This window comes from Larimichthys crocea, chromosome XXII, assembly GCF_000972845.2.
Source record: "Larimichthys crocea isolate SSNF chromosome XXII, L_crocea_2.0, whole genome shotgun sequence".
Taxonomy (NCBI): Eukaryota; Metazoa; Chordata; class Actinopteri; family Sciaenidae; genus Larimichthys; species Larimichthys crocea.
The window spans coordinates 1,348,359-1,365,118 of record NC_040032.1 but is presented as its reverse complement, the minus strand read 5'-3'; the positions used below and the strand labels follow the sequence as shown (position 1 = coordinate 1,365,118).

The 16,760-nt window shown below is 41.4% G+C and overlaps 1 protein-coding gene across 1 annotated transcript; it reads right to left on the bottom strand.

Moving 5' to 3' along the window:
* Nucleotides 1–2,555: 2,555 nt before the first annotated feature.
* On the bottom strand, nt 2,556–5,360 carry tpbgl (trophoblast glycoprotein like). The gene has a single exon (XM_010743979.3). The coding sequence runs from the start codon at nt 5,113–5,115 to the stop codon at nt 4,042–4,044; it is 1,074 nt and encodes a 357-aa protein (XP_010742281.1). The 5' UTR covers nt 5,116–5,360; the 3' UTR covers nt 2,556–4,041.
* Nucleotides 5,361–16,760: the final 11,400 nt, after the last annotated feature.

Below are 16,760 nucleotides of genomic sequence, written 5' to 3'. Positions count from 1 at the left end.
CCAGTACTTTTACACTTCTACTTGAGTAAAAAGCTTGAGTTGATACTTCAACTTCTACAGAAGTCTTTTTAAACCCTAGGATCTTGGTAATGAATGTGAATGCTTTTGACACCTCTGATAACCCGTAACCAGACTACAAACTAGCACATCTCCATATGTCACATCATGAACTTCTCACATTCTGCTTCCCAGGACACCAGTTTCACCTGGGGAGAGCAACAAACATTTACTTACATTCGCCCACAGTGGCTTCACTGCACCTTCAGTTTGCAACACCTAGTGATGCATGCATGTGTGAAGGTAGCAATCCTGTTCAATCAGTGGTTGATGGTCTGTGAGACATCACACACTCAGACAACTCATCATAGTGAAAGTGTTCCTATGGAGGACATTTAAAAAAATGGCCTTAAGTTCAGATGCGATTGAATTCCCTGATAGCAGCAGCTGCTCAGCAATAAAGATGATATTTTCACCTTCATTTCAGACATCTCCCTTAGTTTGCAGTTGGGCTTTGGCCTACCAGGCGTTCATATATAGAGCAAGACGATGACTCATCGCTTTGCATAAGACGAGGACATTTGGTGCCTGGACTAAGAACTCTAATGAATCTTTTCTCTACTTCCCTTTTCTTTATCTTTCTTTTTTTTGCGTCCTTCCTTTTTGCTGGGCTCAGCCTAAACCTTGTCCCCGCGTCCTTACAAAGTCACTCAACTGGATAAAGTCATTTACCTGGATGAAGAGGAGCGAGAGAGGGGAATTGACAGATAGAGGGAGGGCAGAGAGGATGTCTTTGACAAGTGCTGTATTTGTGAGGAGAACGTAGCAAAATGGAGGAAGAACAGAGAGAGTGCAGAGTCGAAGTCTGAATACTTTAAAAAGACAAGCTCGGTCTTGTCTTTTTGACCAATAACAGAATATTGTCTTGTTTCTACCTCTTTTATTTATGTCCCAGAATTCCAGAAAATAGAGAAAACTGACGGCAGAGAGAAGAGAGCAGCAAAGGCAGGCTGAAGAATCATAAAATACACAGAATCATTAAATATCAGTTACACAGAGTTTTGTCGATTTAATTTCACACATGGTGTAAAATTGTATAAGAAGCTATGTATTCTTTAGCATTAATACTGTGATAAAGACTAGGGCAAAGAGTGTGCATGTGTGTGTTATGTGTGTTATGTGTGTGTGTGTCTGTGTGTGTCTAGACTTTTTGAGGTCAGATATTTCCAGATTTTAAGTACAGTACAGAACCATTAATCCCAGCACTTGTGCTGAAACAGCAAGTAAGATCTTCCTTTGTTTCTTTCTTTCTCTGTCTCTGCTACATGAGAATTGTCATTTCTATGGTTTGGGTTTTTCATCTGTTTGATGCCTCATGTTATTTATCCAATCTCAGCTAATTATCATAATCAATCATACAAATAGCATGTGTTCAATAGTGTGTCAGTGTGTCATTTCTCTGTTTGGTACATGTGTGACTCTGACACATTTCTAAGACTAACCCAAAACTATACAACAGATCCAGTCACCTTACAGACATTTACTGGTAGTTGCAATCAACACTTGACTGTTTAAATTAATTAGAGACATTAAGCCATACTAGCGATGTGGCTCCATGGATGACATTCTCTATCTGTCAGCTAAAATAAATCTATACCATGAAATTCTGTACAGACATTCAAGGTCCCCAGAGGATAGATTTTAAGGTTTCTGTTTGTCAGATATTTGAGTTGAATACCTGCCAAACTAATGTTATCACCATCAGCCTCAGCCTTAATGTGTGTTTGATGCTAATTATCTAGCATAGGAACATGGTGAACATTGTAAACATCTGCTAAACATCCTGCATGTTAGCATTTTCACTGTGAGTATGTTAGCATGCTGATGTAAGCACAATCTTGCAAAGCGTGGCTAGGATGGCTACAGGCACTGTCATAACACATTTCTCACATGCTGCTATATGTTCTTTGAGGTATGTTATCATAGCTTTTCTGACTTATCTACTCCATAAGCCCGAACACACACACAAGTGGGTGCTCCAGGTGTCTGTTTTGTTTCTGTACTAATGGATGTCTTGGTGTGCATCTCCTAAAGCTCTTGAGCCTGGTGGGAAATTTCTCAGAAGCACTTATGAATATACTTAAAGTGTATGATGTCAAAACGGGTCAAGTCAACATAGTCTTATCCTTAAACACGGCTATCCTCATGATTAGATGTCTCTCCTCAGCCTCCATATAGAAGATGACAGTATATAGCATGCTGACATGTTCCTGGTATAACAAGTGACAATGTCTCACTGTTATGTAAAGCAGCTATGACATAGATTCATCTATCTATCTATCTATCTATCTATCTATCTATCTATCTATCTATCTTATTAAGTGTTAAATAATAGGACTTATTTATAGCTCCCCTTTTCTTTTTATTTATTAAGAGTATTTAGTTATTTGATCTGTGAGCGTCAAAGTGTCCAGTGCTACTCATCAACACACTTCTTGTCACATAGTTGTCTACTGTAGATGATTAATTTCTCACCTTGTTGTCTTAAATTGGGTGTATTAAGCACATTTATTATCATTTACAGGCAAGTGATAGCCGGTGAATTCACAGAGATTCTGAATAGTTCTGTCAAACATTTATTCCCATGCACAAACATAAAAATGAAGGCAAACTATTACTTTTTGAAACAGATAATCATCGTTACAATCTCTGATGGACTTATAGGTTTGTTGTTTTCTTTAAACGTGACTAAAATTAATATTCTCACACACATTCTCACTTTTCTCATTTTGTGCTTGGTTCCAAAAATCCCTCTGATTGTAATGCAGACCTTTCGTTAAGATGGTTGATGAGCTCTGGGCTATAGAGATACAGACTTCACAGGTCGATCATCATTCTCCATGGTTTATTAGTCACAGTGCTGATGAGATTAACACTGCCATTTCTCTCTGTTATGCATGTCTCCATGCAGACCTCTGCCAGCCTTGGACTCTTTGTTGCTTTTAAAAAGAAGCAGACGAGATAGTCTGAACCTTTTCTGGTGAACCCGGAGGTGACGGTGTGACATCTTACTGTAGTCACATCAGGAAGGTGCACTCGCTCACATCTACTTCCAGCAAATTTAGAAATTTCATTTTACAAAATAGAACATGGGAACATTTCTTGCGTTTAATGTCCGACACATGCTGTGTGAGGTCAACATTTCCTGACAGTGACGATAAGACATACTGACATAAAGAACACAGCTAACTCTCCATGTTTATTTGACCTTTTTTTTTTATTAATGTGTTGGTTGGTTTTCTATGCCTACAACAATCACATGCATGGTTAGATTCTGTCTTCATATTTTTGCCCATTCACTGATGAACTGACCTGCTGTTCAAATGATACACACGTGTTACTTAGTGATTCAGGCTGCTCATAAAGTCAAGGTTGGTAACTTAAGCCATGTGGTTGATGATTAAACGTGACAGTTTACTTCAGCGTCGCCCGCTTGCTCAAACATGGCACTCCAACAAACATCTTCGCCTCACCTTACCTACCCTAGACCCCCTTCTCAGTCACCTTTTGCATTATGCACGCCCTTCCTCAGTGGAAACAGGAATACCTTGTTTTCCCTGGAGGGTTTCCTGAATGCAGACTAGTTAGTTTGCACAAGTTTGGGCTGCAGTTTCCAAATCAAAAAATCTATATATGTTTGTCACTTGGTTAATAAGATGAATAATACTAAGTTTGTCTGACAAGCTGCAAGACTGAGTTGACATGATGCATGAAAAGCATTCATGTCTTGAGGACATATTTCTATACAATATGTACAGTTATAGTCTCTTAAGTGTCTTTGGCTCTGTGCATATCCCAGTGTGAGAGGGACACTTGCAGTTCATGGCCGAGTTTTTATTTTTATTGTTTTATTATTGATTTCGATTGTAACAGGAGCTGCCAGGAAACCTTCTCAGTCTTTTTTGATAAAGTCCTGATCCAGCTCTCCATCCTCACTGACACACTGCCCTCTCACACACTGCAGGGCTCTGATGTCTCAGCAGGTTAAACTGCCACGTTGGCCAGCCTCGGGTCTGAGTCCTGCTCGTAGCGGTAATGATAGACCTCCATCTGGTCTCTGCACGCCTCTCTTATGTTATTGAGCCACCGTTTGATGCCTCCCCTGTTGAGATACAGCACCATAAGAAACACCACACCGATCAGAGCCAACACGATACCGAGGAACACGTAAGAAACCGCCTCAAGGTTCTCGTTCATACAATCCACGTCCTCTTTCCGGAGCCTCTCCACGGGGATCCCCCTCTTGGCCTCCGGCTCGCTGCACAGGAGACGCCCCGCATCCGGGCACTGGGATGAGTTCTTCACCCAGTAATAAAACGCCTCCAGGTCGCAGTTGCACCGAAACGGGTTTAAAGACAAGTAGACTCGGATGTTTCTCTGCTGGTACAAATTGGTTACGTTCTCCCATCCGAAGCTCTCTATTAAGTTATTTATCAGCACTAACGTGTGCAAATTATAGATATCTAATGTCACCAGGGGTATAGACTTCAGCCTGTTTCCCGCCAACTCCAGCCTGTGCAGGTTGCGCAAACTTTGTGTGTCGAGCGCATTGGAGAGCTGCGCCGTGGCCGCAGGTAAAAGGGAATCATTTAGACAAAGAGAGCGCAGCTCCAGTAACCCGTGGAAAGCCCTGGCCGAGATAGACTCAAGCTGGTTGTGGCTCAGATCCAGCAAATGCAATCGGTGGAGTCCCAGGAAGGCGTAAGGTTCAATAACCTGTATCCCGTTAGAGGACAGTGAGAGTGTTGTCATTTCCAACTCGGTGCCGTTGATCATGAACGCGCCGCGCTGTAAAGTTGAGATGTTTCTCCCCGTGACTATCAGGGTGGACGTCCACTCCGGGATGTCTCCCGGGACCTCAGTGTCCTCCCCATCACGGCAGGTCACGATCCCGGAGTCTCTGGCACAGATGCAGGACGACGGGCAGGCATCATCCGTCCTGACAGGCAAGCACAACAAACACACCACCGCTGCGTAACACAAGTACCACTGATTCCAAACGGAAAAAAGACACTTTGAATGGTCGCCACTGTGAAATATCCACATGTTCTCCCTCATGGTAGAGTCTCAAAGCAGGTCTACGCCGATGCTGTCTTGCAAAGGACCGACTAGAATCCTCTCAGGCATGTATGTAGAGTCGAATCGACCCGGCACCGGTTACTATGAACCATCAGGACAGAAAAGACGCGCTCTCCGCGGTCATCTCGGCGCTCTGCGTCCGAGTCTGGAGGAAAGACGAGTTTTCTGTGGGATATTCACGTATTGGACGGTACACAGCAGCCGGAGTGTGGCTGCGTGGAAAGCTGCTGATGTGCGCTCCCTTGGTGGTATTTTTGACGCCTGTCACTGAGAGAGAGGGAGGGAGGGAGAGGGAGGGAGAGAGAGAGGGAGAGATGGATACAAGTACTCCACAGCCATTCTAAATGATAGTTATTGTTTTTTAAAATAGGATTGGCAGAGGAGGCCATACTGTATATATGAATGGAATAAAATGGTTTTTGCCTGAAGACATTCTCTCTTGAGTTATTGTCTCGTTGAACCCAGTTCTTCCAGTTTGAAGGACAGAATGAGTTAATTCATCATCACCAGATGGCTGCAGGAGCATTTAAACTCCCAGAGAGTCGCTCGTTTCCTTAATTTCCACACCGCATTTCCATTATTACAGCCTTAATTTACGGCTTCTTGTGTAGGTTGCAAATCAGTTGCTGTAATTAAGTGCGCGCAGTGGAGCCTGTTTAATGGGGCCTTGGTCGGTTCTTTCTGATTGATCCATTTTCCAAAGGATGAAAAACTCCCTCTTGGGGAGTTGGTCACGCTCTCCAGGTCTACAGTATAGAGTTGGCAAACAAATCATTATGCTTGAATACATAAGGCTCCAACACAGATTTGCATGGCATATGCTGTGCTTGACAGACTTCTGATATGTCATTACTCAACCAGAAACAAGCAGATGAAACAACAAAGTTTTATACTGAAGCCTGGAAGTAATAAGGTTGAAATGAGTTTTACCACCAATTAAGCAATATGGCATCTTCAAGGTGCCATGCTACAGTGGATCTTTTCACTGCTCCGCCACCAACCAAGACAACGCTGTGCAGAACAAAGTGGTTAGTTTAAGAAAGTGTGGTAGTGGTCAGCAAGAAAGGAAGAGAAAGAGGGAAAGGAAGTATGCACAGAGAAAGCTCAAGTGCTGTTTAAGATCAGAAGTATCCTGCAAGAGGAAGGATGAAATGAAACAAGGAAGAAAGGAGGAATATACATTTATCTGACAACAAATGCAACATGAGCTGAGGAAGTCAAAGAAGGAAGGAAGCAGACAGGAAAGAGGTCAGTGAAACAGAGAGGTTCAGCACCACGGATAGCTTCACACGTCAGAGCAGGACATGAGGATGGAGAGAAGGAAGAGAAGTACAGAAAGAGTGAGAGATATAAAGCTCAGAGAAGCAAAGCAAAGGAAATGGTTGATCAAGGAAGGAGAGAAAGGCCACATCTATCCTAACAGTATCATCCCTCACTGCCACATGTGGTCGTGCATGGTGCCATTTATAAAAGACGCTGGATACAAAAATAACTTTCAGGATGACAAACCAACAAACCAAGTTCAAATCAAACCATTTGGGGTTTAGTTAATTGGAGCAGATGAAGAGTAACAGGAAGCTGTCATTGGTCACGGTCACAATGAGCACTTTGTGTGTGTGTGTGTGTGTGTGTGTGTTTTCTTGAGTGAGTGAGAGCTCAAGGCACAGAGCATCAGACCATGGTGTGTGTTTCCTGTCCAGATAAAGTAAAAAGGTGTAACTGTGATATGTCTTCTATTTAAGTGCCAGCTTTTTCAGTTGTCCCCAGGCTCGCACATAAAAACAAAATGTACATACAGTATACAACAGTAACTGGCTTATTAAAACAAAAGATTGCTAAACATCATCTTGGCTTGTTATTCATTATTTTAATGATTTAGATCCTCAATGCTATTGAGGCCTGTTTTGTAGTCACAGTGCCAGCCATTTTCTCATTCACAAATGGCTGTTATTTAGGAAGTTGCTAGTTGGGAACTAATGTTTTTTTACGTTAAAACATGAAAGGACGTCCTGCAAACTGCTGCCAGAAAGTTGGAAGCATGCTGTTATTTAAAATATCAGCATATGATGTCAAATGAATATTTCCCTTAAATAGAACTATGGAGCTCAAATTATAAAAAAACAACAACCCTAGTCCAAAAATACACAAAATAACTTCAACGTCAAGCAAGTGCAACAACACACGACATAGCAGCCAGCTAATATTACTTATTTCACAGTTAGAACCTAAAGTGGTTCTTCATGGCGATGCCTGAACCTTTGTCGGTTCCACAAAGAACATTTTATTTATTAGTAAGTTTTCCAAAGAACATTTAAAAGGAAAAAAAAAATGACACATAAATATATTCTCTCTAAATATATTCTATGCATCAAAAGTGCTGCAGACACGACTTAAATGAGTTCAGTTCTCCAAAGAGGTTCTTAAAGACAAAAAGGTTTTCCAGAGAACACAAAGCGCTCCAGAGCACTTATCAAGGGCTAATTTTTCTGAGAATGTAGTCCAACAGCAGACACAGCAGCAGCTAATATTACTAATTACTCCAACAGCAGTCAGCCCAGCTCGGCATCTGTCTTTCAGCCTTTTATTTCACCAAGCTCTCGCCAAAGACTAGAGGTCAGTCCCACATTTACTCTTCTCCGGCAGCATCTCACTTGGGCACTTTCTCCTTTTCTCTTCTTAGGTTCTTCTGTCACATACCCTTCGGTCTTGTCGTCTCTGTTACTACGTCTATTGAAGCCGCTGAGCAATGGCCGCTTGCCCAGCTTCGTTTTTTCCCACATTTCCCAGTGCACCGGGCCTGGAAACCTCCTCTTCTTCCTCCTTGTGGTCCAAAATGCCTGTTGGCACAAACACTAACACTCCACCACTGCTCTGTGCTCACAGTTTGGGCAGCCCGGCTAACAAATTGAGCTAACATTAGCTAACAGCAGCTACAGTTGGCAGCAGCTTTCTTTACTGCAAATCAGAAAGGAACAGGAAATCAGAAAACATTTTCTCCATAAGATATGGTTTAACAAAATCAGTGAAATATTTGGTGATGTGTAATACATACATACATTACATAGTGCGAGAACAGACGTACGGGGCACAAAGTGTGAATGACAGAGGCAACATTCACCTCATGACAAGTCAGTGTAGCATCAAAATGATTTAAAATCTGTTATTGTATGGTAGAAAAGTGACGCAGTGGTGCTTTAAAGGACAACGGGAACCATAGAAGACATTAAGACCTAGTGTTTGTTTGTATTTAATGGGGGCCATGGCACTGCAGTCTTGGGCTGATTGCACTCCGCTGTCATGCCCACTAAATCTGGAACGGATGGACAGAAATGGCTTTCGGTGGGGATGTAAATATAGATACTGGGAGACAGTGAGAACGAGAAACTGAGACAGAGAGACAATGAGACAGGAAGAGATAGAGAATGATGGAGAATGGCCTTACTGCTGCTGCTCCTGATAAGCACAAGGGGCCATATTAACGTCAGGTTGTTTTGCCTATTTAGGCATATGGGATAGTATTTCTTTCTCCAAACAAACAAGGACATCAGCTCAGTCCTCTCTCCCTCTCTGGACCCCTCGGCCTGCTCCACAGGTGTCTGCGCTATCTACCAGTCCAGAGAGCCGATTTAGTGGTGGCTGCTATTCACAGGTCGCTGCTGGGATATTGTTATGGTGCCCTCCTCACGGCCTTCAACTTGACACTGAACCTTGTAATTGATTTACTCAAGGCTGCCCATCCCTATCTCCAGACTACAGTGTGTGTGTGTAAACTTGTGGGTGACCAGGTGGCAATAACCTTGGCAGGCGAGTTTTCCTTCTACTCTCAGGTGTGTCGTTATTTCTGACACACATGCTGCATACTGCATACTGTTTTTGCCTTGTGTGTATGTACGATTACATTTTGTGCATAAAATGATATATGTGGATATATCAAATTGCTCCTGCAGTCACACATTTTAATTTCCTCCTTCATCCTTGCTGTGTCATTCGTCATTCATTAACCTTGTTTTAACAGCCAAGCTGATCTGTCTGTCGTCCTCCACTCAGCTAGTACATGATTGACACATGCTGGACTTAAATATGATATTACCCAGGTAGAGGACACAAGCATATCGATGATGAGGCCTGCAGGTACCAGAAGGTGCAGAATAGTTGGAATAGGTGCAGATAAGAAAAGAAAAAACACTCACAAGTAAGAAATCTATAGAAAAAGTCATGAAGTCATGCTGAAGAAAGTCATGAAGTCATGCTGAGTTAAAGAGTGTGACAGCTGTTGAATGAAGGACCTGTGGTAGATCTCCTTCTTACATGGTGGGAGTAGCAGTCTGTTACTGAAGGAGCTGTTTAAGACCTCCACAGTCTCATGCAGGAGGTGAGAGGAGTTGTTTGTGATGGATGTCAGCTTTGCTAACTTCCTCCCCACTGTTCCCACCATCTCCACATCCAATCCCTGGATGTTCACCAGTGTGAACTGAAGTCAGTCACCATCTCCTTCATCTTGCTGGAGATGTCTGAACTCAACACACAGTCTCAGTACATCAGAGACATAATCTGCACCTTGATCATCTCTCTGGCACAATATCACAGTGAGAACACTGTGTGTACATAAAAAAAGCCTAAAAATGATTCAGTACCCGTGCTTAGAACTGACGTTTACATGTTGACCCTTGCAAAAGTGTTTTTATCTGATTCTCTTAGCTGCAGCAAATGACAGTGAACATAGCAAGGAGGAATAAAGGAGCTACACTTATGAATAAAGTGTGGATGTCCACGATATTATGAAAAACTGTGCTAATAATGAGTATGATGTGGAGTTTTCAAAGAGATGCTATTCAAATAATGGTTAAGGCAGTAGTTTGTGGTGCTGTTCTATTACACTGCATCATATTGTACCAGTTTCCCTTTCTATTGTCTCCCATATTTGAGCTGCACTCAAAAACCCATTCTGAAATCATGATCTTTAAATAACAGGGTGGTCTTTTAAACTACTTTGTCACACAGCTCTATCCTTCCCATAGATTTACAGCATTACACCTTCAATGGATTCTGCCCTTCTTCTTACCTTTTGATGGATTAGCAATGCCCATTAAAGTTTTGCATGAAAAGGACTTTCAGACTAACTTTAAGAAAAGTGAACGTTTCCTTTCCTCTCTGCAGAGACATAACTCTGTTGGCTTTGAAAGTGACTCAAGGAGTTTTTGTATGTGTAGGATCATTACTGGCTAGAGGCACACACACTTAAACTGCTGCTGTCTGTTAGATGGGTGCCAGGGGATATACTTTGGTACACCAGGGTGCTCATGGGTAACAGTAGTTTCATCTAAAATCTTCCCGAATCGTTCTCCTTGCACTCCGTGTGTGAATGTTTGATAGTGTCCGTCACTTTAAAAAGCAACTGGGGGTGAGAAGTTGAAGGACTCTGAAGAAACTCACAGAAACTGTGAATAATGTGTTTTTACACACATACACACACACACAGGGTTGAATACTATCTATCTGACCAACATAGACTCTTCAGAGAGAAGTGTGGGTGTTCTGCACTCATAGGTAGGTGGAGATCAGAGTTCATCTATCTCTCCTCAGGACTGCAAAATACCTCACAGTTGAAAAGACCAGTGAAGATAGTAACACATCAGCCGCCTCGCTCTTTTTTTATCTCTCTCTCCCTCCAATGCCAAATGAAGTCTCTACCTCTATTTGTCTAGATCACCTGTCTCTCAATCTGCCCATCTGTCTATCCGCAGACCTGCTTCTTAAACAGTACTCCGCCACCAGATGAATAAGACATGAGGGGATGAGCGTGGAGGGGAGAGGATGAAGGTGAGGGAGAAGTGCAGGGGAGTCCAGCTAGAGCCTCGTGGTGATGAGGGTGTAAATAGATCTTGAGAAGCCGGTGTCACCTGTCTCGGGACCATTAATTAGTCATTTAGACTTGTAATAGAGTGAGCCATAGCCAGACGGACACAACCGGGCGAACAAAGCCAAGTCACTCAATCAGAGGAGTTAGCTGTTGCCGCTGATCACTCTGTGTGGCCAGAATGGAAAACTATGATGAATCACTCTGACAGTCTATGTCATAACTTAACATATAATTTAACATGTAAGAGCAGGAGAAGATTTACTTTTATTTTAAGAAAAGACTCAACTAACTGGTGAGGAGGTCCAGAGGTCTCTATCCTGGACTGCCCCCTAGACTCCACAGAGGAAGTGGGGGAGAGGAGCATGTTCATGTTCATGATGTGACATCCATCACAAACAACTCCTCTCACCTCCTGCATGAGACTGTGGAGGTCTTAAACAGCTCCTTCAGTAACAGACTGCTACTCCCACCATGTAAGAAGGAGATCTACCACAGGTCCTTCATTCAACAGCTGTCACACTCTTTAACACTGCATGACTTCATGACTTTCATCAGCATGACTTCATGACTTTCATCAGCATGACGTCATGACTTTCTTCAGCATGACTTCATGACTTTCTTTAGCATGACTTCATGACTTTCTTCAGCATGACTTCATGACTTTCATCAGCATGACTTCATGACTTTCATCAGCATGACTTCATGACCTTTTCTATAGATTTCTTACTTGTGAGTGTTTTTTCTTTTCTTATCTGTATGTATTTTTATTTCTGAGTCATTTCTTATCATCCTTGTGTATATGAGCTGCTGTGAAAAGTGAATTTCCCTGGTGTGGGATCATTAAAGTCTATTATATCTTATCTTATTCCCTCAATGGGGATTATTTATTTTTTACTTAGAGGATCCAGGAGTCATTTAAGACTGCCTCGGGTCTGCTGATGATCCATGTCTTCGTCTGTGGATTACGTCACTCATGCACTATCCATTCTTTATACAGTTATTGCTCCACACACCATACTGTGGTCTGTGCTGAAACTGAACTGGCCACCCTCTGGTTCCCCAAGTCCTTACAAACTGAGCTACTGCTGTTAATATACTCTCTGGAATATATTCTCTTTGTTGGATTCTGATATTAATATAAACAATCGAAATAAATTGTATTTTACTAATATAATAATACAAACAGCAGTAAATTATTAATTATAATTATTATTATTAGTTGTTTAGAGATTCATATAGGATCTCTAAAGATAGGGTGAAAACATTATATTAGTTGATACATAAACACACACAGGAAAAGTAAAATAACTAACTTTTTCTTTCATAAGTTCTTTTCTTTCTTTATACATAATATAATAATAAATATAATATTCCATTAACCATCTTTCTTGCCCACCAAATCTCCTGCATATAATAAAAATTTAATATTCCATTTCAAGGTTGTAGATGAAGGATGTTTTCGAACCTTATAGTCACACTGATACATAACTTTATAATTTTTCACATTACAGTCTTGACTGGGGGGACGTACTTTCATGTGATGCATCACATTCTCTCAGTGGTACTCCACAGTCCTCAAACTCTTCTAATGTGGAGGTCTGAATGTAATGTGATATGAAATCAATAGTCCAGAGGAGGAAGTGAAGATCAAATTCACACACTTTCTAAATATGCAGTCTTTGAATTCATCACATGAGCATGTAATACAGCTGCACATTTACAGGTTATACTTTATTGATCTAAATCCAAGAGCTAATTTTGACTATCATGTAACTGACTTTAGAATCACCCCTACACCAAAATGTTTTTGTAATGTTTTATTAAGATGTCTGTGAGTTAATTATGTAATAATCATGTAATAATCAATTGATTTTGTTCCACACAACAGTTTGTTTGGGTTATTATGGCATTGTTTTGGTCAAAAAGGTTTATTATTTTGTTAATTAATCCTGTTTATTGGGCTGCAAAATGAAACCTTCAGGTCTAAGGACTTGAGTGCGAACAAATGTGTTTGTGTTTGTATATATTTTAACCCCCCCCCAAAGTCCTATGCCTTTACACAGTTAGTATTACACAATGACTCCTCCTGTAGCCAGTTGGATTAGTTTACGTCTCTTCCTGGTCCATAATGAACATTGAGTTTGATCACGACAAACGATACGGATACTTGGCTCGGATTTGCAATGTCTCTATTTAGATTGAATTACAAAACGGTTGATATCTGATGTTCAGGTGACCGCTATTTGTCCTTGTGGCTGTCATCGACTGACGCCCATGGCGGTTAAGGCACTCACACTGAAGGGTGAAGTGTATCAGTGACACCCTTGGAAAGTGAACCAACTGCCTGAGTCAGGGCAAGACACTGGCCTGTCGCCAGTCCCATTAGAAGGGGTTAATCAGTTCCAGGTGATCCAGTTTCAGTGCCACTACAAGGATAAAATGATTTGTATGAGAGATATTTATACTATAAATACTGTACTGTTTGTGCTCTTTCACTCATTTGAGTTAAATAACATGGTGGTACCGTATCATCAATGGTCATATTCTGTTTATATGCATTAATACGATGCTCAGCATAAAGTCTGTGTACTTTGTTCAAGTATACAATCAGACTGAGGTCAGAAGTAACATTTGTCAGGGGCAGAGAGAGTTTCCAGAGTCCATAGGTCATCAGATCATCAAGTGACAAATCAAGTGTGTTGATGCCAGTTACCTAATCGTTAAATACCAGCGGCAGCCTATCCAGATACAAACAGCTCAAATTAATCACTTTAAATCAATTAAATAAAAAGGACAAATAAAGGACGTGAACTTTTTTTTGAGAACAAACTCATACATTGTGGCCTGGCCTACCTGACATCACTCCCTCATCCTCTTTCAATAAACCTTGGTGCTGACAGGCGCTCCTGAAGGGGCAAAATAAGAGACAATATTTATGTTTGGCAGGGCCAGACAATCAGTGTAGTACCCTCCACCTGTCCATCACTTCTACCCACAATCAGGGTGAACCTTCCAAGGTAAACCACCACTATTCTGGGGCTGGGACAGCAGGAGGACTAGCACTTCCCTACTGAGGTGTCCTTGAACATGACACCAAAGTCCCGTCTGCTCTGTAGCTGATCCTGTACTTTTCTTGTGAAGAGAAAAAGTGAAAATGAAATGTCTCTACAGAGAGCAATAAAGGATCATATTACACTACAGGGAGGGACAGCCGATGAAGGAGAAGCATGAGCGGTCATAGAGGGAAATGTCTTCATCATCCATCCACGTTTCACCACGGTGCTGAAAATACTCTGCTATTACGGCTGCGACCAGAGTGAGACATCTGCAGAGAAAAGGAGGCATGGATAGATGGACAAGGAAGAGGAGGAAGAGATTATCTTACATTTATTATGGCGGAGCTTATTAAAAAGGGGAGGTCATTATTTTTATCTGGAGAGCAGTGAGAGAGAGAGGGACCTATTCTTAGCTTTTACCCCCATGGCTCGACAAGATAGATCTACGGTTTTATGTGAGCCTGTTTTAGAAAACTCGACTACAGCTTCATCAAACACACACAAAATATGTCCCACTTCTATTATCATTGCTTTGTCAGATTGATACACTTTTATAGCAGTTATGAGAAAAGATAGAAAAGGAGTTGCAGCCCTTTTATTCTTCTAACACATTTAGTACTCTAGGCTGCAGAGGTTAGAGCTGACAGCACAGAATATAAACTAAGTAAATAAATAAATTTCCCCAAGGGCGAATTTCCAGTCAATATTTTTTATTTGCTTTTTGAGGGCTCAGAATATGTCACTTGGGCTATTGTTCCCTGGTGTGGTGATGAATAATGTCAGCAATATTCAACTTTCATATCTGGGAACATCACAACAAGCAAAGAGACAGTAGTCAGGGAGTCTGTCGGCAACAACTCCTCTCATTGTGTAAGATGACAATGAAATCAAAATTATACAAAATAATAACATTACTTCAGGATTTGTACAGGAATCAACTGATGTAGAAAAGGTCAAACATAACTTCCCAAACTCACAAACAAGGAAACTGGAGTCTACCGCCATGCTAGAGACTCTGTGGGGCTGCATGGTGTTAGCTAAATGATAACTTACACATACATGATACATGATATGCTCACAAAGACACAAACAGAAGGTGTAATCATACGTAGGCCTATATGGGTGTAATCTTTGCAAAATAAGTGTCATAGCTCATGCTAGCATTTATGAATTAGCGTCAAAGTAGAAGAGGGAATGTCGTTAATATTAACGATGATAAACCAAAGTATCGAACAAATATTTGACAATGATAGTGGTGCTAGTTAAAAAGTTAAAGGATCATTGTGACTAATAATCAGTAAGTCAAGTCAGTAGGATTCATCCTAAACCATGAATATCTTCTATTCATCCAGCTGTTTACACGGCTAAAAAAAGCCAAAGACTGGAATGCCAATCAAACTCTATGCTTGCTGCTTAGTCATAGGTTTGGGACTATGTTCCAGCAAGGTGAACTGTTTCAGGAGAGTGATTGCCGGCGGGTCTGGCGCCCCGTCTGACCCTCACCTTGTCCAGTAGTATACACGCCTCTCACGCAAACGTGCCAAATTTAGCAAGGCTCCCCTCTCTCTCTGCAGCTGAAATTATACCAGCACTCGAACACATAGATTGTGATTCTCATTCAACCCACAAGCCCCTCCTGTCTCTTTCTAATCATGATTTGGATGTTGAAATTGCAGCCTGCAAGTGCAAGTAAAAACTAATGAATGTTTCTATTTTTGTTCCGACAGAGATCGAGATAAACTTTCTTTCTAAACTGTTTAATACATCATTGTACTTAACATTTGGTCTTGAATGACTATTATTTACTGTCAGCCATTTCCATAATAGGCTGTAATAACCCTGCCTATGTGAGAGAGTGATGGGGATTTTATTTTTACATGAGCACCAGCCACATTAGCATCGTCTGCATCATGTATCAGATGTCCTCTGCTATGGTGAGAGGGGCTGAAAGATCGAGGAGACCGACTAAAGGAACAAATCCACTTAAAGGTAGATGCAGACATCGGAGAGCTCAAGGGGGTCAGAGCTCTGAGAGTGCCGAGTGAGGGGCTTGTGTAACTATCAGGATCGTTAGAAAGCAACAAGAGGGGATATTCTGTCCAATAACGGTGAACATGAGACCCTCCACAGGGGTTTGCCTGGGGGGATTTAAAATACAGGTTGATGGATAAGTGGTGAAAGGGAGGTAAGAGGGATTGGTACAGTGTAAGAACCAAAATGAAAGAAAATTCTGATCACAAACAACAATGACAGCAACTCGAAATGATTAAAGCTGTAAAAATGTGACTGAACAGTTTAAGCATTAATGCTTTGCTTCCGTTGCTTTTAGTATCTGGTCTTCTTTTGGGTTTTTTGGAGCTTGGCCTCTGTACTATAGTGGCAGTGACTTTAAGCCTCTGCTCTTCGATTGGACAGATAAACTGACAGTAGTGTCTGAAAGCTTAACTCTGAATAAAAGCAAAACAAGCAAGACAGGTTAAGAGACACTCCAGCAGCTTAACACATCAGGATCAGTTTACCTGTCATGAGGAGTGCCTGTTAAAGCGGCTGTTTGACGTCTCCTGATGCTCTGAAGACAACAAGTTATCATGATTATACGTTTTTGTTGGAAAACCTGTTAGACACTGGAAGCAGAGTTTGAAACAGGAGGGAGCTTATGAGACACTGAGGGTCTAGATAAAGAAACAGTTGCATTGTGGGAATTGTAG